Source organism: Lupinus angustifolius, chromosome LG08 (assembly GCF_001865875.1).
Source record: "Lupinus angustifolius cultivar Tanjil chromosome LG08, LupAngTanjil_v1.0, whole genome shotgun sequence".
NCBI lineage: Eukaryota > Viridiplantae > Streptophyta > Magnoliopsida > Fabales > Fabaceae > Lupinus > Lupinus angustifolius.
Window position 1 is genome coordinate 10,037,637 of NC_032016.1, and position 23,438 is coordinate 10,061,074.

At 32.4% G+C, this 23,438-nt stretch overlaps 4 protein-coding genes across 5 annotated transcripts; all 4 read left to right on the forward strand.

Moving 5' to 3' along the window:
- Positions 1,093-2,460, forward strand: LOC109354651 (ethylene-responsive transcription factor ERF027-like). Of its 2 annotated transcripts, XM_019597291.1 has the most exons (2): positions 1,093-1,832; positions 2,070-2,460. In XM_019597291.1, the coding sequence occupies exons 1-2, from the start codon at positions 1,269-1,271 to the stop codon at positions 2,145-2,147; spliced, it is 642 nt and encodes a 213-aa protein (XP_019452836.1). In that variant the 5' UTR covers positions 1,093-1,268; the 3' UTR covers positions 2,148-2,460. The 2 variants fall into 2 exon arrangements, with proteins under 2 accessions (XP_019452836.1, XP_019452834.1); XM_019597289.1 differs by having other exon boundaries at positions 1,096-2,460.
- On the forward strand, positions 8,790-9,664 carry LOC109354650 (dehydration-responsive element-binding protein 1A-like). Its single transcript, XM_019597288.1, has one exon. It carries the CDS (start codon positions 8,940-8,942, stop codon positions 9,588-9,590), a length of 651 nt encoding a protein of 216 aa, XP_019452833.1. The 5' UTR covers positions 8,790-8,939; the 3' UTR covers positions 9,591-9,664.
- On the forward strand, positions 12,654-15,813 carry LOC109353891 (MADS-box protein AGL42-like). Its single transcript, XM_019596251.1, has 7 exons — positions 12,654-12,838; positions 14,510-14,588; positions 14,711-14,772; positions 14,902-15,001; positions 15,170-15,211; positions 15,305-15,346; positions 15,694-15,813. The coding sequence occupies exons 1-7, from the start codon at positions 12,654-12,656 to the stop codon at positions 15,811-15,813; spliced, it is 630 nt and encodes a 209-aa protein (XP_019451796.1).
- LOC109354647 lies at positions 19,653-23,304 on the forward strand. Its single transcript, XM_019597286.1, has 4 exons — positions 19,653-20,195; positions 20,298-20,380; positions 20,552-21,670; positions 22,318-23,304. The coding sequence occupies exons 1-4, from the start codon at positions 19,943-19,945 to the stop codon at positions 22,942-22,944; spliced, it is 2,082 nt and encodes a 693-aa protein (XP_019452831.1). The 5' UTR covers positions 19,653-19,942; the 3' UTR covers positions 22,945-23,304.

The following is a 23,438-nucleotide window of genomic DNA, read 5'->3' on the forward strand; positions in this document are numbered from 1 at the left end:
ATATATATATATAATACAAAGTATGTATCTAATAAATATGTGATTTTTTATAAAATATATATATATATAGGTAGTTGTACAAAATGTATATATGACCGGTAAAACTCTCCTTACTAAATGTGATTACATTATGAAATACAATTAGAACAAGCTCTTTTGATATGTCATCTTGATATGTGAGTAGGCTAATTTGTCACAATTTTATTATCTTTCTGTTTCTCAATAACATGCATACATGTCCTAATGAAAAATAATATATTACTCTAATAAATTACCCCACAAATAATTTTAATAACCGGAAAGTGAGACATCCTCCTCTCTACTCACATAAAGCTTTAACTCCAAATGGGATATATGTTATTTTTTATGAGACGCATATATAACTCCAAATACACATTTTTTTCTTTATTTTATTTTTTATTTCGTTCTTCAACAAAATGAAAAAAGGAAGATAGTTGAACGCCAAAAAACAGTACAGTCAAACAAATGAGTTACCGAGGGATTGTGCATCGATGTTCTTTCCTTGGTGACATTCCTCTTTTGGGAAGTTACATGATCTTTCATCACCAACCTCCCTTTTTGAATGAGTCTTTGCATCCTATTTTTAATTAACTAGTTTTACATTATTGAACACATACATTGAACCATTAATCCGTAAGAGTTTTAGTAACTCTTCTATTTATACTATTAAATTTGACATATAGTGGAACTTTGTAACTACTAATTAACTAATATATCAACATGTCAGACACAAATAGTAATATATTATGATAGAGCAAAATGAGTGAATTTGATGATCCCTGTGATGACCAACTAATTTGAGCTATAATATAAAAAAATTGTGTGCCTAATACGTGTTCATATTGTGGCCTAACCTTAACAAATATAGAGACACGCACATTGCTACTTGTAGCAACTAAAGTGTGTGGTTTGAACCTAAAAATGCAAAGTGTTGTGGACGTATAATTAAAGTCTTGGAGTTTCCCACGCTTTATCCCACTGCTACCCTTTTCCTTTATTCTACTTCAATAGATTTAAATCTCTTCTCTCTCTCTCTTCTACAATTCATAAACCTTTTTAGAGGTTTTCAACCTACTAACTAGTAACTACTCTCTCTGTATAAATATATATATATATATATCCTTTTCTCTTTCTTCTTATGTACAATGTGACTATTCATTCAAAACCCTTCATTATTCTTTTATCAATCTCCGATCTCCACATTACACAACTACCTTATCCTTGTTGTTCTTCTATGTGTTTACTTCATGGATGATCAAAACCCTCAGCCACCACGTCCTCCTTCTATACAAGTCCCTCAATTCTCTATTTCCTCATCATCATCAGCAACACCAACACCAACAACGCCAATACCAACTTCTGGAGACCCAAATGCCACCGTTAGATACCGTGGAACACGGTGCCGGAGCGGGAAATGGGTGTGTGAGATACGTGAGCCACGTAAAACAAAGCGCATTTGGCTTGGAACATATCAAACACCTGAAATGGCTGCAGCTGCATATGATGTAGCAGCTCTAGCATTGAAGGGGCCAAACACCCCCCTTAATTTCCCCAATTCCATTCTCTCATACCCTATTCCTAGGTCTTTGTCCCCAGCTGATATATGTGCTGCTGCTTCTGCTGCTGCTCAAGCTAGAATAGTGACACCCCAACAACACCAACAACAACTAGAAACTCAAAACCCTTGTGGTGGTACTGGAGTTAATGATGAGAGTGGCTCATCAAGTGCACAAGCACCACAAGAGTACATTGATGAGGATGAGCTTTTGAATATGCCTAATCTATTAAATGATATGGCTAGGGGAATGCAGGTTAGCCCTCCTAGGATGCCCTCCTTTTCTTCTGATGATGATTCAGCAGCGAATTCGGATATAGATAACCTTTGGAGTTTTTAATGTTGTAGTCATGTATCTGTTTGTTAATTTGGTTTTGAGTGTGTGATTGTTTTTGAGGGGGTTAATTATTTTACTTTAATTTGCCCTCTAATTGCTTTCGATTTTAACTTTGCTGATCAGTAGATGATTGGTTGCTGTGTGTGTATTCAACAGAATGAAGAAAAATTGAGGATAATGATCACTTTCCCGATCATCACTGTTTTGGTGAAAGCTAGATGCCACCAATTTTAGGGATTGCTGATCAGTGTTTCCGTTGTGTGTTAGATCCGTGATTTCATCATTTCGGGCACTTGCTGCTGGCTAGAATAATAGGAATCTAAGGTTTTAATGTATAAATTTTAACGGTCCTGCTTTTCATCATCTGTTTTTTTCTCTGCGTAGCTTCATTCTACATGTATGATTATATGTGTGGAGTTTGGCCCTTTTGTATGGTGTTTTCTGGAAGATTTGTATTCAATATATAATACTAGTTTTGGCACTTCATTTTCATATATGTAGACCCTTTCTTTATTAAGGAATGTCAATGTCTATGAGTAAAGCCTCATTTCTCTTGTGCACAAAATGTTTCTTCTTCTTTTTATGATAACTCTCTTCATCATTCAATGATTCAAAGGTTCATCAAACTATATGCATGACTAGCCTCAGCACTTAAAAAGTGGGCACGGTGTGATAGGAGGACTCGTGTAATGAAAAAAAAAGGAATTTAGTTTTGAAAAACTAACCCTAATCATAAAAACTTGAACTCTCAAAACAAAATTTTCTCATACACCCTCATATCACTTATGAAGATTATTCCTCTATATTCATAATACAAGACTATACCGTAAGAGGTTTCTGCATTTGATGAGTAGGGTCTATCACTATAAATGATTCTGAGTTCATCAAAATCTTGACCAGTGACCAGACACATACTAGAAAAAGATCTTTGGTGCATCAAGAGCAGATAACATTAATCCCTAGTTTTCTTTGTTTTTTACCCTCTTCTAACCAACTTGCATGGGAGCAAAGAATTTCGTACACAGATTTCATATAAATAAATGTTGAAGAAATTAAAAGATGGGTGAAGATAGAACACTTTTATCAATGATGGTGCATTTACCTTTTGGAGGCCTTCCATTAATGTCAATCTTTACCGACATGATGCAAAGTTTGTGGCGACTGTTGTGGCAGAATGTTGATTCTAATTGATTTCACCAATGCGCCTCTATTTGAACAGAAGCTACTTTAATTTGAAGTCTCAAAATAGAAAATGGCCATGTCTGTTTACGATAACTAATAATATAATGGAATTAAATTAATGAGAGAGGTGAATATGTGTAAAAATATTTTAAGGATACATTACATTATTAAGTCATAAATAATCGAGGATACCCTTTACCCTTTATAGTACTAAAAAATCTTCAATCACTCACACTCAAAGCACTAAGAAATGTGGTAGCTCTTGGATGGAAATTGTTGTGGGATAGCTTCCATATAAAAGATAATATTATAAGAAGAGATGTGTCTTTTACTAGTGGGTGTGCACTTCCCTCAAGTAATGTTGAATGAGTTATACATTTATTTATAACATGTTTCCTCTCTAGCATGTTTAGATGAAGATTTTTGTTGGAAGTTCATTCAGAGGAATGCATGATTTTTTCTTAACTTGGTAATTAATTCATAGGAAAGAACGTGATGGTGAATGCACTAATAATTTGAGTAGCTACTACACGGTCTATTTAATTTTTACAAATTTATTAATTTCTGATAAAATTATTATTGACATTTTATCTTTGCTAGACTTGATTAAGGTAAGAATTTGATATTCATTTACAATATTTTTTGCCGGGAATATCTCATTTTCAGATTGGTGCATAAGTTCTCTCTATATATATATATATCACCCATTTTTTCTATACAATTGAGTTTATTAATGTACTAAGTTGTAAGAAAGCTTATTAGGAATACCATGACTTAGATCTGATAAAGGAAGATTGGTGCCAATAATAAAAGAAAATATGTAAATAGGAGATTTTACATCATATGATTTGGTTCATTGTACTGATCCTGTAGAAGCAATGTTGAACAACTGTTCCAAAAGCGGCTATACATCAAAAATTAATCTAACTCTTCTCTCTTTATCTTTAGTTTTTCTTTTTACATACAATGAGGTTTTGCCGTTTAAGCTTTAACCACATACTCACACCAATATTTTTATATATATTTTTTTTAAAATTTGATTAAAGTCATATATTTTCCTAGCTCCTAAAATTTCAAGGCAAAATTTGTATATATTTGTACATTTTGTCTTCACTTTTGATTATAATTGTCATAATGCCTAATTTCATAACGACATGCCTGTAATTGTGTAGATATTTGTTCAAAGAAGTTACAATTTAATTTTTTTAATAAAGGAAACTATGGTTAACCTCAATTGTATATGACTTTTTGAGATGAAATACATGTAGATATAAAAATAAAAAAATATGTAAGAAACAAATAATCTGTCATATGATAAAAGAAATTGTAGAGTTTTGTTGCTAATATAACATTACTCATATTGAATATATAGACACACACTCTTTTTATCTTTATAATTTTCATCAAACTGATAAAATATGTATTTTAGAAACAACATTAAATAACTAAGATTGAGATGTAAGAAATGGAATAATGAGAATATATATGAGGCTAACATTGTCCGTGTCAAATTGCTAATAGTCACATTCAAATAGTATAGGAGAAGCATCACCTAGGCTTATCTCATAAGATATCACGAATAAAAATATCTCGTTCTGGTCTTCTTGGTTTTCTATTATGTGATGAATCAATAATTGGACTTAATCGTGGCCCCAAAAAAGCCTCAATTAAATGGATTCATGGGTCCCTCTTCTGCTTCATTTCTGTGTTCAACTTTATGATATCACCAACACCCACTATATGATAATGAATCTACTAATTCTTCCTCTGCACTATTTAGTTTAATAAATTTCATTTATGAATCAAGAACATAATTTTGATGTCAAAATTAAACTTGTTAAATAAATGAGTAAAATTTGAGTTAAATAGAATTCTACTTATCATATTAATAAAGTTATTCGCTTATAAATATAGAGTATTTTTAAATTTATAAGTGCTAAATATAATCATATCTACATAATATGTATATATTAAAAAATATTATATAATTCAATTTAAAAGTTACATTTGTCTTTTTGTCTATATAAAAGCACATCATGTATACCAATGAATTTGAGATGATGAGTAATATAAGTTTGTGCTTATTAATCCACTAAAAAGTTCATGAATTTTAATTCAACAACATCAATCAAGTTTTATCTCAATATTTTTGTGGTCACCTTAGTTCCGGAACCTTAATTAGGTTAAAATAATAGTTGGCATTAAAACCAATTTCATACTCAGCTAAGGTTCATCCTTAACAAATCAAACACTCAACATACACGTCCTATTTCCACTCCTTATTATAGAGATATTGCATGGAATTACTTTACGTTAAAAAAAACTCAAACTCAATTCCACAAACCTATTCTCATGTGATAACAAGACATGTCCTTTGATCTTCATTTTTGTTTTACGAGTTAGGTTTATGTCATAGCGTGTTTGTGTTTGTGCATTAACAACAAAAACAGATATGTAAATCCCAAAAGCCCTATAAGAAGAAGATGTGATCGAGCAGTGCCGTCGCGGATGATTATAGGGGCAGGTGCCCTGAATTCATGTGCTACTTGAAAAATACTTAATTTTTAAACTTTTAAATTATAAAAGGTATTTTTTTAGTCAATCATAACAAGTAGCACAGAGTAGTACATTTTTTTGGAACAACACATACACTCCACTTACGTAAGCCCAAACGACATTTTTATGAAGATACTCATTGGAGCTCACATATTTCTTTAATTTACAGCTTGATAAATAAATATAGTTCAACTTGTGTGTCCTTCTAAAAAGTATACATAACTGGTCTAATTCTTTTACATATATAGATGATGATGTTGCTTATAATAGTATGATTTCATTTGAGTTTGAAATCACTTTACATATAATGAAAGAGATTATGTATGTATTTTTTTTTGTTACTACCAATTGTATCATTACCTTCTGGGTAAGGAACATAACTAATCTCTTTCGAAGTTTATGACTATCCCTCTCAACAAGTGTTAATCCCGAGAATCGAACCATCAACCTTGGGGATCCAGCAAGGTCTTACATCACTGGACTAACGTCTTGTTCATAGATTATGTATGTATTAATAATATATATTCTAAGAATTCATTTAATATTGATAATATATATATTTTTGTCCAACAATTATATGCTATTGATTTTAACGAGCAAGAAAAGATTAGTTTGAGATGTCAATTTCAACATTTTAGTCTTGATGTTGTTAGTCATCCAAGTTTAAAATTCTCAACCATATATTGTTAGTCATATCTTGTTTTATCATATTATTCATCTTATCTTAACTATTGTGGTTTAGCTAACATAAATAATTAAATATCATTTTCAAGAATACGACCAAACAAAATTAGGTAGGAAGATAAAAGATGAATTTATTACACACATAGTGATTAATATTGGAAAGGAAATAACTGAAAATTTTATCATTAACTGACTTAATTTGAGTTACAAATTGTAATTAAATATTATTGTCTCTCATAAAGTTTAGATCAAGATCTGCCACTGTGATCGAGTTTTCCTATCTAAAAATAATTTAAATTGTAGATATAACTTCTAAATTTGATAGGAAATTGAAATGGAGTCACACTCTTCTCTTGGTGAGGACAATTATATGGAGAGAAAAAAAAATAATAACATTTATATGCTTTAATTTACTCTAAAATTATTATATTTTTATCCTTTAATATACATTTAAAAATGTAATTGTCTTATCCAATATCGAAGGAACGTCTACCTCATTGAAATCATTTATGTAGGATGACTTTGGGAAGGAAATCAATAGTTTTTGTGACATCATATACATTAAAAATTATTAATAATATATCATTCTACGAAATAAGATTATAAATACACATCTACCTACAAAAAAATAACATATGTTACTTATAATCAATAATTATTATATAATTTACCAAAACATATTATCTCATATGTGTAGGATTTTATAGGCTAGTTTTTAAGGAAATGCATTTCCTATTCCCACAAAATGTATCACTTTATGTATCACCACTTATAATTAATAAGAAGACATACTTAATTATTATTTTTAACTTCAATATTTTTTTCAATCCATCACCACTAATATACATGAAATGACATGACAACAAATGTTTTCCTAGTTTTAAAGGAGGTTTATCATTTTTATTAAAATTTATCACTTCATTCATTGTACTCTCTAGTCTCTTATCTAGTACTTGAGAAGTCTCATTCAAAAATAAGTATAGGTAAGAGAGGAGTGTGGTTAGTGGAGTTGAAGAGACGTAAGAAGAAGGTGCATGGACCCATGTAACATAAAAGATTTAAAATAGGTGTATTTTGATATGGGCTATGTGGGTACAAAAGTAAATACCACGACTCTATGAGATGGTTGAATATTATGGGAGCCCATTGTGTTAGGTTGCTTCGGATTTGGACACAGAAACAAATCCACGTAATCTACGCGCAAATAAATGCCACCTATTTAGGCCCTGTCCCTTTCTCTAGAATCTTTCCTAATAATGCAATCACAGCCATTTACTTTCTCTTTGGTTTAGGAGAAGAAAATGAGTACAAAAAAGGAGGTGAAAAAAGAAAAAGTTGAGAATTAGAAGGAATTTTTGTATTGTTTGTACAAGAGAAATAAGAAAGAAAATGTGGTATTAACTATCTCAGATAAGAAATAATTTATTAAAATAAATATGATTTCCACAAGGCTATTTCATGAACAAGTTTTTTATTATTATACCTGGATAAGAGAAAGAGTAAAGACAGATATAATTCCTATTAAAAAAAGAAAGGACGGTTAATAACTGTCAACCGCGTGTTTTGTAAAGCGTGGGATTGTCATGTCAGAAATGGTGGGTCCATCAAACTTAAATTAAGCTAGTAAACTCACAACACACACCACAGTAAACTCATTTTTGCCTTAAAAACTATGGTTAACTGCACAAATTTCTTTTGTCCTCCTAATAGTATTTCCCCACTTTTTTGGATTATGAATGAATTTTTTTTGGGTTTTGTGACTGTCCCTCACAATAAGTGTTCTCATAAGAATCAAACATTCGATTTTAGGGATCTAACGAGACCTTATATAATAAGTTTTTTGAGTAAAATTTATTAATGAAATAGTCATCTATTCAGCTAACCATCAAAAGGAAAGAAAACCCCACTGTTCAATTCAATATATAGAGAGAGAGTTTGGTCTCTAGATTTGTAACACGTGCTAATGAAGTATTAACACCGGTGTCTAAGATCGAGATAAATCCAGGTTTTGCATTAAATGGTTAATTAGGGTGAGTTGTCTCCTCCTCATACAAAAACATTTCTCCCCTTTACGTCACACCCCAATCCTTTGACTTTATAAACTAAATACATATTCACTTCACCACTTCCCTTCCCCTTCCCCTTTCCTTTTCACTCAATCTTTCCTTATCCATACAAATATCTACAAATACCCATACACGTGTCAACCACAACACTCCCTACCAAGTAATAAAGTTTGAATAACTTAACCGTGGTCCAAACCGTGGGAATTTGACCCCAAGTGAGTAACCCTTAACTCCTTAATTAACACTTAGCTGGCGCTTCTTCATTGACACAACACCCAAACAAGTGTTAATAGCACTTTCCTTGAAACACAACACACATGCATTAATGCATATCCACACTCTCACCACCACATGCTATATATATACACATAACTAAACTACCAATTATTCTATTATTATCATTTTCCCTCCCAAAAATAAACACTACAACAACAGACACTAACTGTATAATATAACTGACTCTTTTCCACACACTGTTCTATTAATTCAGTATTCACTCTCACAACTTCAAACAACCAAATATTTCATCCATTTTAACATGTTTCCCTACAATCATTTTCATTTTCTCGACCAACATCCTAGTAACCTTCATATATTGTCATCTGGGTCTCGTCCGGCGGCGGTGTCCGATGAGGAGGTGTTATTGGCGGCGAGCCACCCTAAGAAGCGTGCCGGGAGGAAGAAGTTCAAGGAGACACGCCACCCTGTTTACCGAGGCGTCAGGCGCAGGGACTCTGGCAAGTGGGTGTGTGAGGTACGTGAGCCAAATAAGAAGACAAGGATTTGGCTCGGAACATTCCTCACGGCGGAGATGGCGGCGCGTGCACATGACGTTGCGGCGATTGCTCTTAGGGGCAAGTCCGCGTGCCTCAACTTTGCGGATTCAGCGTGGCGACTTCCGGTTCCGGCGACATCAGAAGCCAAAGATATCCAGAAGGCGGCGGCGGAAGCGGCGAAGGCTTTTCGACCGGTGACAGATGAAGGGAGATTGGTTAACGAGGTGGCGGTGACATCAGCGCCGGTCACGATGGCGGAGGAGCAAGAGGAAGAGTCATCATCGGTGCCGGAGTGGCTTAGGAATATGGTGTTGATGTCGCCAACACATTATTATAACATGGGAAGTGAGTATGGTAGTGTCGACGTGGAATTTGATGACGCTGAAGTCTCATTGTGGAATTATTCTATTTGATTTTAATTCAATTATTGTATTTCTATTGGAATTTAGAAATGGAGTGTGAATTTGGATACTCTAATTGTGTATACTAACATTGGAGTGGACGGGAGTTCGAAAAATTGTAAGTAGCAATTTGAAAAATAGTGGACAATTCTTTTTTTGTCTACTGCATATTTAATTTTTGAATATATATATTGTGAATTTTATTATTGTGACTAGTAAAGTTAAGACATGAGAAGGAAGTAAGTGAATTAAGGTAGATCATTAAGTGCATTTGTTCTGCTTCAATGGGTAAAAAGCCCACGGGCTTTCATCATATTTTAATGGACTTTTGATGAGGACCAACCTTTGCAGAGTGCAGGATATATAACACATGATTTTGTTCAAGACATGCACGAACTATTTATTCATCAAGCAAATACTAAATGAACTTTATCTTGCACCCATGTTTTGTATTATATTATTGGACCCGTTCCTCCATTGTTAAAAATGATTTAAGTTACCAATCTTGAAAAAGAAAATGCCTTGTCTACACAGTCATAGCCCATACATAGGTAATGGGGACATCACATCAAGGTTATGGGCAACGACAACATCATTCTCCAACACCAACTATTGTTTTATTCTCTATATGGAAAAATACATATACATCATGATATTTTAGTGGTTTTATATCTCTTCATAAACCAACATGGCCCCTCAATAAAACCGTAGATGATTTGATATTTTGTATTAACTCTTCGGAATCAGACTGTTTTATCTTTGGCTCTCAGCAAATCATCTTTTTCTAATTGTTTTATTCAAACAAAAAAAATATAATTTCTTTTAAAATTAATTTGCCTTCAATTGTCATTTAACAAGTTTTGCCAAAACAAGACATGCAATCAATTAGATGAGGCCGTGAGATTAATTTTAGTACCAGACTTTTTTTCCCACATTTCACATCTTCTATTTGTATAAATTTCACCATTGGTTAATTTTATTTTATATATCTACATTACAATTCAATCATATAATAAATAAATTACATTTCCAAACATAAATAATGTAAATTCCTGATTATTTTCCAAGAAACATTATAAATAAAAACAAAATTTATATTTTACTAGCCATGTTATTTGAACACATATTTTAATATTATATTTGATATCATATATAAATAAGATTCAAGTTCAACTTTTACTTGTAAAGAAATTTCTACTAGGAAATTCAGCCTCGTCATTTTATAGTTTTTTTTGTAAGTAAAAGATTTTATTAATGAAAAAAATAAGGATACTAACAAAAGAAATTAGTATACAAAACAACTAAAAATAAGTAAAAGATTTTATTAATAGAAAAAATAAAGGTACATACCAACAAAAGAAAGTAGTATACAAAACAACTAAAAATAAGTGGTATCCAAGAACCTTGATCAACTACAAAACCACCCAACAAAAGTGGAAGAACAACAAAACCGAAGCCCACCCAATAAGAAACTAATAATAACATTTCAAACTTAAGGTTGGGTTTGAAGTTCATTCAAACCAAATCATGCTCACATGTTTGTGTTTTTGATTCATAATCATGACTTGAATTTGATATCATCCACTAATTCCTCTAAGCACACCTTCTTATTGTCGAAAACTAGGACGTTCCTCCATAAGATTATCCTGACTACTTGTGGATAAGACCCAACCACTGATAGAGAAACTCACAAGCACAATAAGATAAATAGAAAGTAAAAAATAAGTGATCCATAGTTTCATCATGAGCATTACACAATACACACCTTAGATTGTTGCCACTGATATTAACACCCTTCTTGGCTAAATTAATCTGACATGAGATTCCGAACCTTATTTTTGCCAAATGATAGGATTCACTGATTTAACCGTATAAACTTTTGATGCATCGTAGGTCCAAATCCAATGATCAATAACACTTTAAGAATAGTAGGACTAATAAGCTTAAGAAACTCTTCAATTGTAGGTTTTCGGATTCACTGATTTAACCGTATAAACTTTTGATGCATCGTAGATCCAAATCCAATGATCAATAACACTTTAAGAATAGTAGGACTAATAAGCTTAAGAAACTCTTTAATTGTAGGTTTTCCCCATTCTAAAAGTTCTCTCCTCCAAAGGAAATTTCAAGACCATGACCCATCCATCCAACTTCCCAACTGATCAACAAAAGCCCTTTAACCATACTCAAATTGAATAGCCTCTCAAATGAATCCTTCAAAACCTCTTCCCCCATTTATAATTTTATATTTGCTCTTAGCTTGAACACTATTTGAAAATAGTGTAAAATACTTGCGTCTAAACCAAAAAAGATATATACCATAGATTGAGATTCTATTTTATTCTCTTTTCTTACCGTTTTATCTTTAATTATTGTTTTTAAACTTATTCCAAGAATTCCAACTTTTAGGAGATTGACAAAAATGGACGGAATGAGGAAATAAAAGTGTTTGTGGTCTGAGAATGTAACACAAGTGGAATAAATCCAAATTTGTAAGAACAATTGAGGCTCATTTTAGCTAGCTAGGGATTCTTTTATATTTAGCTGATGAAGCCCTATCCTCTCTCTAACTATCCTTTCTACACTTCCTTCCTCTCCATATTCCTTGACCTATATATGCTGAAACTCTGAAGTACACAATGGCTTCTTTCGTTCTCTGCTCATACCGGATTCAAAATTAAGCTTTCAACCATCTTTGGTGCTCATGGATTTGACCTTTACCCTTTAAGGTCAACTATTGGATCTCAAGAATGAACGTTTTTTATGTCTTTCCACTCCTAGTCATTCTTCTAGGTTTTGGGTTCTAACTATTTGTTTCAAATCTAAGGTTTTATTCAGGTGGGGAAGGGTAAGAAAATCTTATATTTTAAGCCTTATAAAGAGTCAAAGGGAGGCATTTCTTGAAACTCTCCTTAATTTGTGGTAATCTTCTCATCCCTGCTCTTCCTATTTTTTTTTACCATCTCATATTATTGGCATAGACTCTTATTATGTGATTTTTTTTGCATCTAGGGTTTGTATAGGATATTATATTTAACATTTTTGTGTTACGTTTCGTTTGGCAGTGTTTAGAACATGGTGAGGGGAAAGATTCAGATGAAAAAAATTGAGAATGAAAACACCCGTCAAGTGACATTTTCAAAGCGTAAAAGTGGCCTTGTAAAGAAATCTTATGAGCTATCTGTTCTTACTGATGCCCAAGTTGCTCTAATAATCTTCTCACAAAAAGGGAGGCTTTATGAGTTCTCTTCAAATTCTGAGTACGTTATCCTTCACTCTGTAACATGCTAGTTCTTCAAATATTGAATGCTTTAGTATTGAAATGGGTATGATGTGATTGCTTAAAGATATATTCATGATATGGCGAAAATTAAGCTGCAGCTATATGGGTTGCTTTGCTATGGATAGAAATAGAACCCTAGTGTAGAGGATCATTGCCTTTTCTGGCTGCCTCATGGGTAGGCTTTGAGCATGTTTGAGAATATTTTTCCTCGCATAAAATCTTTTGGATCTGATCTGTTTTGTTTAACAAACTTGATAAAAGTCTGAGAAGTAGCTTTAGTATAAAAAATAGATTCTAGAGAAGATAGAAATTTGGAACTTATTCTTTTTTTTGAAGAGGAAGATAGAACTTATTTAAAAAAAGATTTATTTGATTATTTTGAAATCAATATCATTAACTTTTTTGTTGATAAAGAAAGATTGTATTAATTTTTTTGATAGTATCAATGGTATCCTTTCAGCTTTTGGTTAAGAAACTAATCAGTTTCAGGGTTCGTGATTGTGCTTCCCAACAAGCATTACTCTCATGAATCAGAAGAATGTGTTACATTGAGCACAAGGAGTGCCTACCTAATATAAAAGAAAATCAAGAATTTACTCTTTTAGAAATTACATTGATACAAAATTTAATACCGGGTACTTAAACATCCTATCAGATATATTGTTTATATTTCTATTTGGGAAGCTAAGTACCATTTGAAAACTATGATTTTCAATATTTAGTTTCTATTTTTTATTAATTAGTATCCTTTATAGCTTATTCAGAATTATTCATTTTATGAACCACGAGATTGGAAGTGAAAGCATGTGTTTTACGCAGTGTTCCATTAAGAAGTACTAACACTAGTTTTTTTCTTATCATATTTAATTACCATCGTGAGGAGAGTGTGATTTTTCCCTATCTTGAAAGGGGGATTTTTTACCTGGCTAGTACTTGTGTCAACAGTGTTATTTGTGCATTACATGCACATTAAGGTGATATCATAATTAATAGCCTAATAAGCACGCTATGAATATATTCATAACATGGTGCGTTATAATGTAGGCTATTAATGAACTCGCAACAATTTAAAACCATAATGGAAGATGACGAATATAATAGCAACATATGCAATTGAATGTCACCAGAAAATTCAGATCCTATGTGTTGGATATATTAGGTGGTTACCTTTGAATGAGTAGAAAAAATTAAAGTCTTCACTGGGAAAATATGTCTTTTATAAATGAAAAACACTTACATAACTACCATCTTAAAATTTTGGTACAAAATTCTCATTATCTGCTCCCCGAAACTCCCATTCTACGAGTCCGAATATTAATATCCTATTTTTTTAATCAAGTGTGTTTTGAATATTTTTTTATGAGAATGTTTATATCAACCACACAAAGTAACCAAATATCCCAAACATCACATTTATAAGAATGTGCTAATAAACATTATTGCAACCAAAAGCCACTTAAAAGGATGAGAATTCACAACATATTTTCATGTCCATCACAAGTTAAGATTCATAGACATGTTATTTTCCTTTTCCATTCTTTCTAAAGCTTCTATCAGACATGAATATATCACATTTCTATTGTTTGATCATATCCATCATATATTTAAGATTCAATTCATAGAGATGTTTTGTTTTAAATACTTTCAGCATCAGACAAATTGTGGAACGATACGGTAATTATACCAATCGTGGTACAGCCAATATGTTTAGAGAGGAATTTATCCAGGTTTGACTTTCATCGTACTGTTAATTTTTAGAGCATATTTCATTTCATAATTAGCAAAAGGGGTTATTATTTATTAACATTGGTTAGCTGAAATACTATTGTTATATATATTACTCGTGCAGCAACGGAAGTTTGATTCCGCAAGCTTGGCAGAGAAGATTGAGCTTCTTGAACTTTCTAAAAGGTCATTCCTTAGTTTAAAGAACTTGTATTAGCATTGAGGTGCTTTATTTCTCATAATGGATGTTCTTTAACATTTTCTTGAGCTAGATAGTTTATCTTTAATTTATTCATTATTTGATTAATGTATTAGAAAGATGGTGGGACATGGGTTGAGTTCTTATTCAATTGATGAACTCCAAGGAATTGAGGATCAGTTGCAGAGAAGTTTGGAAAGCATCAGATTGAGAAAGGTAAATAAAATTAACCTCATCATCATCATCTGAGCCATATCTGGCGATGAATCAACAATTCGAAACATTTTTCTTGCGTATTTTTGAAAAATCAGCGTTTATTTGATGACTAAAATGCTCTAGTTTGCCTTCCAAATTAATTGAGAGATTTTGACTTTGTTTATTCAGGCTCAACTATACAAGGAGCACATTGAACAACTACATACGCAGGTAACTAACCTCCTTCAGTGCAAATTAGATTTATATAAAAATTAAATACTTTCAGTTTGCACCTGACATATTTCAACCACTAATTAATTTCAGGAGAGAAACTTGGTCAAAGACAATGCTGAATTAAGTGCATTGGTAAGAGATTCCTATATTAATGTAATATCTATAATAAAAATTTATATAGTATGAATGCATACATTTTTTCTTGTTATTATATTTCCTTAGTGATATTGACCACATAGCTAATTATGCATATATCAATAATTCTAATGCTTCTTATGTCATTTAAAATTAAATAGCATATATCAATAAAAAGAGTTATTTTGTTGATTATTTTAAAAAATACTATAAAACTGTTAAATTGGCAATAGTCTAGTTTCCTTTGTAGAAAGTTGTCATTTGATAGAAAATGGGAATCTGTACCGCTGAAAAGGGCCCCAAGCCCCTAAACTTGTCCTGAGGTTTTAAATTTTTGATGGCAGTTATTGGAAAAATTATCACAGAAGACACGAGCACAAGAAACAGCACCACACACTCCTAGAAACCAGAGTTTGGGTGTGGAGACACAATTATTTATTGGACTGCCACACCATCCTTGCTGATATATTTTCAAAACAACATTATGTATGCTCTCCTTTCTTTGTCTAAAATAATCTTATTAATCACCAACTTTAAATAATTAAGGACCCTCAAAAACAGATTAAGTGGTATGTATATAATATTATAGTTATCATTGTCATGTTCTTTTTATCTATTTCTCTCTCTATCTTCGTTTGAGATTGTGATAATAAGTTTCCTACAAGAGTTTTCACTTCTAGGGTACTTAGTAATGGTTATCGATTAAGGAAAAAGATGAATGTGCAGTGTTCTTGACTTCATAATGGTTATGGGATATAGGAAAAGATGAAAGGTCTTTGTTATCCTATTTGTCTATCTACATTTAATTTAGAATAAGGTTGCAACATATGAAATGAGTAAATCCATGCAAGCTAGTACTAGTAACATTTCTATTGAGCAAGCTAGTTTCCATTATAACACCAAAAGAAATAGGAAAAACATATTTCCCCCTCAAATTATAAGTATTCACCAGGTTAAGTTCTCAATTTCTGAAAACTATCATTTTAGTTCTTGAAACCATGTCCATATATAATAATCATTCTAGTTGGGAGAGTAGTGGGAAATTAAATGTAAGCTTCTGGTTTCATACATAAATTTTTGTACCTCCTCAGTCCTCACTCAAAAAATTGTAATCATTGATCTTATTATATTAGTCCATAAAATTTAGAGGAACGCTAGATCTTCCTAACAATTCTATGAATATGTAGTGAAGTAAAATTTAAATATAAAAATAAATACCTCACTATCTCGAGAATATAAAAAGCATTAAAAAATTCCTAAACCCAAAAAAGATAAATACCCAAATATACATTATAAGGCTTATGTCGAGGGAATACTAAGTTGATTTACTCTAAAACAGAAGTTAAACCGTAGAAATGGGAGTATTATGTATTGACATGGGAAGACAATGAGGTTAATTTGTGATTGGAAAACTATAAAAATTTAAACCATAACCTCTGTCCTATGTAAATGTAATAATGTGTCACTATTACAAATCCTTTAATTATGATGTCACTATAGCCATAACAGACGCTCCTCTTCCTATATATATATCTTCTGATTATAGCTAGAACTAGATACACCCTTTGTCTCTTTTGGCTTCACTAGTATACGTTTTCCAATCTATCACAATTTCAAAATATAAATCTCAAAGGCTTAAGAGAAAAGAAAACATATATGGGTATTAAGCAATACATGCAAGTTAATATTAATCATATGGTACACACTCACAAAAATTAATCATACTAGTATTTCAGTTTTTTTCAAGTACCCCCGCGAAACAGAATCACTTCAAAATTTGAAGCAAAATTGTCTCTCCAGATTGATACTAGTATAACATTAATTATGGAGGTAGGTCTAAGAGGGTCAGCAATAGTGTAATTTTGGAATCTGCCAAGTTATTCACAGACACTGAAATCTTGCTGCGAAAATGACCTCATATATATGCTCAATTAAACAAACACCATCTCAATAATTTATTTATTAATCTTCCATATTTCATAATTTACATTGCACATCTACATATGTTACAGATATATCTTGTTCCTTTTCAAAATACTAACATCATTGTTTATTTATTGAATTCAAATTATTTCAATGCACCATCATGTTCTCCCTCGTGTCAGTCACTGTGCCATATCCAGTGATTTGAATTGAAATTGTATAATAAATTAATTATTGTTGGCAGATAGGTGAATATGAATGATAAATTTCTTTTAAATATGAATTGCATGGATTGAAGTGATGTGATGATGAAAGTTTATATGAATTTTCTAAACACAAGCTTATATTTATGTGTTATTTTAAATTGGAGGTGAATAATTATAGAATAAATATTGGGACCACTATAAACCTATCACTATCTAAAAGGACACCAAATTGATTCACACAGCTATGAGAGAGATATATAGGAAACTAATGTCCTATCAATATAGGTAATAGAAACAGTTGAAAAGGGAGGGGGGTTTGTGGTCCCTTTTACATACATGATATATGATATTATTAGAAGTAAGGTAAGGTCATCATCCAAAATCTAAGTTATCTAAAGAATTTATATCACACTAGTTATGGAACAAGGATTACATGTTTTAAAAATTTATTATCTCTATATTCCAAGTCAATCACGTTATAATAAGTAATAAAAAAATTTGTTTTTTCTTTTTATGATTTTTTTTTTAACTAGTTGACATTTTTTGATAGGATTGGTACACAATAGGATACAAAATCTTAAGACATGTGATCTCAATTCCTAGTTATGGGGCCTCAAAGGGAGTGGCTAATTTTCATAGCAGCTTCACTTGTCGTCAAAAAGTACCCATACTGTGGTGGTGGTCACAACACAACCACCTCGATCTTCTTTCCTTCTTCACATGTTGTACAATAATAAGTCAAGGGAAGCTAGGGGTCCATTCTCATTTTAACTTGAACACATGGGGATCCAATTTTAAGTTTTCATTGGGGCATATTGAAAAGATTACTCTTGTTTTTATTCAACATTAGATTTAAATGGCAGTGCATTGCATTTTGTTAGGTATTGTAATAAGAAATAATGAATGGTACATAGATTGAGGAAGAAAACTTAATTTAAAACAGTGGGTCATTCATGACATATGAATGCTTTGGTAGGAACATATTTAAGAGTGGGTCAAATCCTTACCTTGGCTCTGTTGTTGGGTCAGGAAATATAATGGCGTAAAATTCATTAGGTGTTGTTCCATAATTCATCTCTTATTTTATGTCAGGTTGATGAGTAGCTAGAATCATAAGTTCTATCCTTCCATTAAGCCTCATGTGATGATATTATTAGTAGAGAGGGTACCTCACTCAAGATTATAACATAGAGTGAGGGTGTCAATCATGTGATTATTACAATCTAAGATCTATTTGGGGACAACAATATAGGTATTTGTATGCAATAGCCCATCATGGTAGAAGGTACATTCAAACATTGGTGATGTTCAAAAACTTATAAACTTTACAATAACTTTCTATAATTTTTAAAATGTAAAATGGAATTATACAATAAATGCTCACTCAAACTCTGCCTCTCACGCACATTATCAGCATGCAAAATAGAAGGTATTTTGAAGTGGAGATATCATTTGTACAATAAATGTATAAAAGTATAAATGGTACAACAAAAAATGTATTTAACAGACACATTTGGTATAATAAAACTAGTACTAGTAACATTTTAATTGAGGAAGCTGGTTTCCATTATAACACCAAAACCATTAGTTATTAGTTGATAGTTTAGGGGACAGATTTGAAAACGGCAACTAAGGTTGTAACATAATAATATATCGCAGATCCCTAAAACATTAACTCTCACTAATTACCTTAACAATATAACTATATTTTAATAATCTCCTCACATTCTATCACGGGCTCACAGAGGGAAGGTAGTGCATCTACTTAACATGGCCTCATCTATAAAAATAAATTATATTACTTTGAGATATGAGTTCATATATGTATATGCATGTGAACTTATAAATGTGTGTGGTTCAATTCTTCAATAATTTCTTTGTGATGGGATTACTTTTAATAAACATGATTTTAAATTATATTTCAATAAAAGTTTAAGTATTTAAAAAAGATATTCTTCATGTTTCAGTATTAGACTCTCGGATTACACAGATGAGTTGAACTAGATTCACCCATCTCAATTCCCAATAACCTAGCAGAGTTGATTCTCTCTGTTGGTAAGAGCTTGGGAGTGAGTGCTATAATAATAATAAAGATAAAAAGAGATAGAAGGGAGAGAGAGAATAAATATTAACTATATTTCTCTTCTCAAAAGGTTAATAAAATTATTATGAAAATAGCAAGCTGATAAGCATTACATCACCACAAATTCATGTAGGGTACTTCAAATCTCACATCAAATGAGACCGTTTTATGGTTGAAGGATCCGGTTTTTTCGCATAATATTCACTCTACAAAGCTTTTTAAGATTTTCTTGGCAACAAAGCTGAATAACACAACACCCTCTCTCTCTCTCCCTCTCTCTCCCTCTGTGTTACTATGTCATTTTCATTCTGATATTATCACGCTTTCCATATCATCTTTGTTGATTCTAAAGCTCAGAAAAAAGGCATAAGTTTACCAATTATGGGTAAAGACTACTGGAATTGGAGTGGAAGCAGGTCCTCTAAGTCCAAGAGAAGTAGACCACTTCAAACTGCTGAAATCCCTTCTGGTTGCATGTGTGCAGTGTTCCAGCTCTTTGATTTCCACCCATTTCATTTTTCCTTAAACCAACAACAACAACATCAACAACAACAACAACAACATCAACAACAACAACCCTCTTTCAACTCTTCCTCTCATAATGTCCAACAAGACCTTCAAACTGTCCCCAAAGGTATATACTTTCTCTATAGTCTTTAACCTTTAGCCACCTTCTCAAACACATAAAATACTAATAATATACATATGGTATGGTTTATACTTTTGTATATTACAGGAGCTGAAGCACCTAGGAATAGCTTGGAATCAGAAGATGGCACAATTTCAACCATCTCAAAAGATGAAAATTTAAAAATTCCAGTAAGTGGTACCTTTTCATAGTACCTGTCTAACTTTTCACTCATTTTTATGAGTCTCAGCCACTTATATAGTTCTTCTATTTGGGCTGCTTATTATGTAAAGTGAGTCATGATGAAATATAAAGATGATCTTGACCACCACTTAACTATTCTTTTGATTTTGAAAATACAGAAGAATATAAGAATCAGAACAAGTGGTGCTAGAGGAGGGAATTTGAACGATTTCTCCTCAGAAATCATAAGCTCTCCAGGGACCAAGACACCAACTTTGGTAGCAAGACTAATGGGTCTTGATCTTCTTCCAGATGCAGTACACTCATCCTCTTCTTCTTCATCATCATGTCTTTCTACTCCAAACCAACAAGGTCATCATCCTCATGTGAACCACCACTTTAGACAAAGGCAACAAGTTCAATTAGTGAAGCATAGAAACAGCACAGGAAGTTACAATAATGGAGGCATTCGGTCCTTGCATGAGACTCCTAGAAGTTCAGATGTTGAACATAGAAGACTATCTCTCCAAATCAACAAGGAGAACATGGATTTGGATCTACCTCAGATTTCATTTTCAAAAAGTAAATGTAATAATGAGAATTACAATTATAGCAGTAGTCGAAACCACTATGCAAGGCAAATTGTAAAACAAGTTAAAGAAAGTGTAAGCAGGAAAGTTGGGCTTGACATCACCAACACTGTCAAAATCAGAGAGAAAGAAAGAGAAGAATTTGTTAACCAATTGAGACTTAAGAAATCTCTCAAGAAATCAGTAGATGAATCAAGCCCAGGAAAACACTCAAGCCAATCTCATTCCCCAGGACTCAGCAGATTCATAGACACTAAGAACAATCCAAGCACAAAACTTTCATCACAACTTACCCCAAAAGATCAAAACATAATTCTAAAACCGCAATCACCTTCACCATTAGCCAACGTTGAAGCACAAGTTTCAAGAGTTTTGACTAAGGCAAGGCCTCAGGCATTGCCTGATGAGCAAGAGTTGCAGAACCAAAAACCAGCTCCAAAATGCAAGAAAATCGGCAAGGAGAAGTTCAGTTCAATGCTTAAGAAGCCTCAACAAAAATCATCAATCAGAAAAAAGCAAGAAGAAGCTTTTGTTATCCGTCCTCCACCATCACCAAGAAGAGACAATGACATCAAAACCAAAACCAAAACCAAAAGAACTCATCCACTGCCATGCAATGTTCTCAAAAACCTCAACACTACTGTTTCTACTCTTCACCCAGTCAAGACATGCCCTTCTCCTCCAGCAACTAAAATTCCTCAAAAACAGGTAACTTCTTATTAATTAAATTACAACTGTTTCAAAGATCTCTATTTTTTTAGTTATTTTTCAAAGCTCTTCCATAGCATGAGCATGAATGCAAAAATTCGGATACTAAATTCATATTGTATTACGAGTACAAATTTAACACGCTAAACTGTGTTGCATGTGTCATATTTTATTGATGAGTTATTACACATATATATTATAGGTGTAAAAGTTTTTCCCCATAATCAGCCAATTATGCAGTGTTTATAGTTATTAATATTTATTAAATACAAGTAATATATATGGATATAAATGTAGTTTTTTATGTCATCGTTACATATTCGCTCAACTATTTTTAATGGAGAGAATAAAGATTTTCAAATAAAAAATTGTCCAGTCTAATACCAATCACATTTCTCTCCGGAACTTACATTCTCTTTCTAAATTTCTTAGCTGAGGAGAATAATATTAGCATTTGCTATATTTCAATAATGATTTCTCTACCCATTAAAAAAATATATTGTTTTTTGTAACACCACATTTAAAGATAATTTCATCTATATTCTTCTTCTCTCTCACTCTTTTTTTTAAAGTGGTACATTTGTTCTGAAATTTGAATTAATTTTGCTTCCTTATAATAACGGATAAAGACTATTTATGAGTCACAGGTTTCAGAGACACGAGAACCAAAATGGAGCACACAGTTATCTATTTGTTCGAGTCAGAGATACAAACAAGAAGCGTTGGCGCACACACTCGCCACCCAAGGAAGAGTAACCAACGTTAAAAACAAATCTAACGGTGTCTCCACCACCACTGAAGAAGGAGCAGAATTTCAGTACATCTCAACCATTTTAACCCGTACTACTGCCCCACATCAATGGTACCCTTCAAATTTTCACCAACTTGAGCTTTACCCAACATACAATTCCACGCTTTCTTCTACTCACAATGATAAAGATAGCATTTTTACACGGAATAACCAACCGGGTCCACGCTGTAACCAAAGGTTACTGTTTGATTTAATCGGTCAAGTGTTGTCGGAGATTCTGGTTAAACCAAAGTACTGTAATTACGATAATGGGGTGTCGTTGTTGGAGACGGTATGGAACAAGGTTGGGAGTTTCCCACGTGCAAAATGTGAGGTTCTTGAAGACATTGATGGATTGATAGAAATGAAAGATGAAGAAGAGGAAGGAAGAGAAAGAGAAGAAGGGTTGGTGGCGGAGATTGAAGAGAATATATTTGAGACATTGGTGCATGAAACGGTTACCGTTATGGTTGGTGGTGTTTAGGTCCATAGAAAACGGCGTCGTTGGGATCATGTGCATGCAACAAAGAATGGGGAGACATGAAAGAGAGGGAGTCACGTGATGAAATAAAAGCCCACATGGCCACTGATCCATCATTCATGGAGTGGGTCCACTTTTAACCCATAAAGGACCACATGTGGATTCGATGCCCAAAACCCTCATTCTCTCCTAATGCTACTATTTCATCCTTGTAAAAATTATTTTCTTCATTGTATTCAGTTTAGTTTATATAGCCTGAGGAAATGAAACAAAGTATCATCTTTTTTTCTCTCGTAGTAGTGCTATACTTCTCACTTCTATGTTGCATTCCTAATGAAACATGATAGTCTCTCACGAAGTAATGAGATAGGGTATCCATTCAGTATATTAACTTACCTTTTCATGTAGTTTGAGAATGTTATTGATGAGATGAGCTCTTCTTCTCGATAGTTCAGTACTGAACCTAGATTATAACATGTAAAACAAATCTCCTCCTA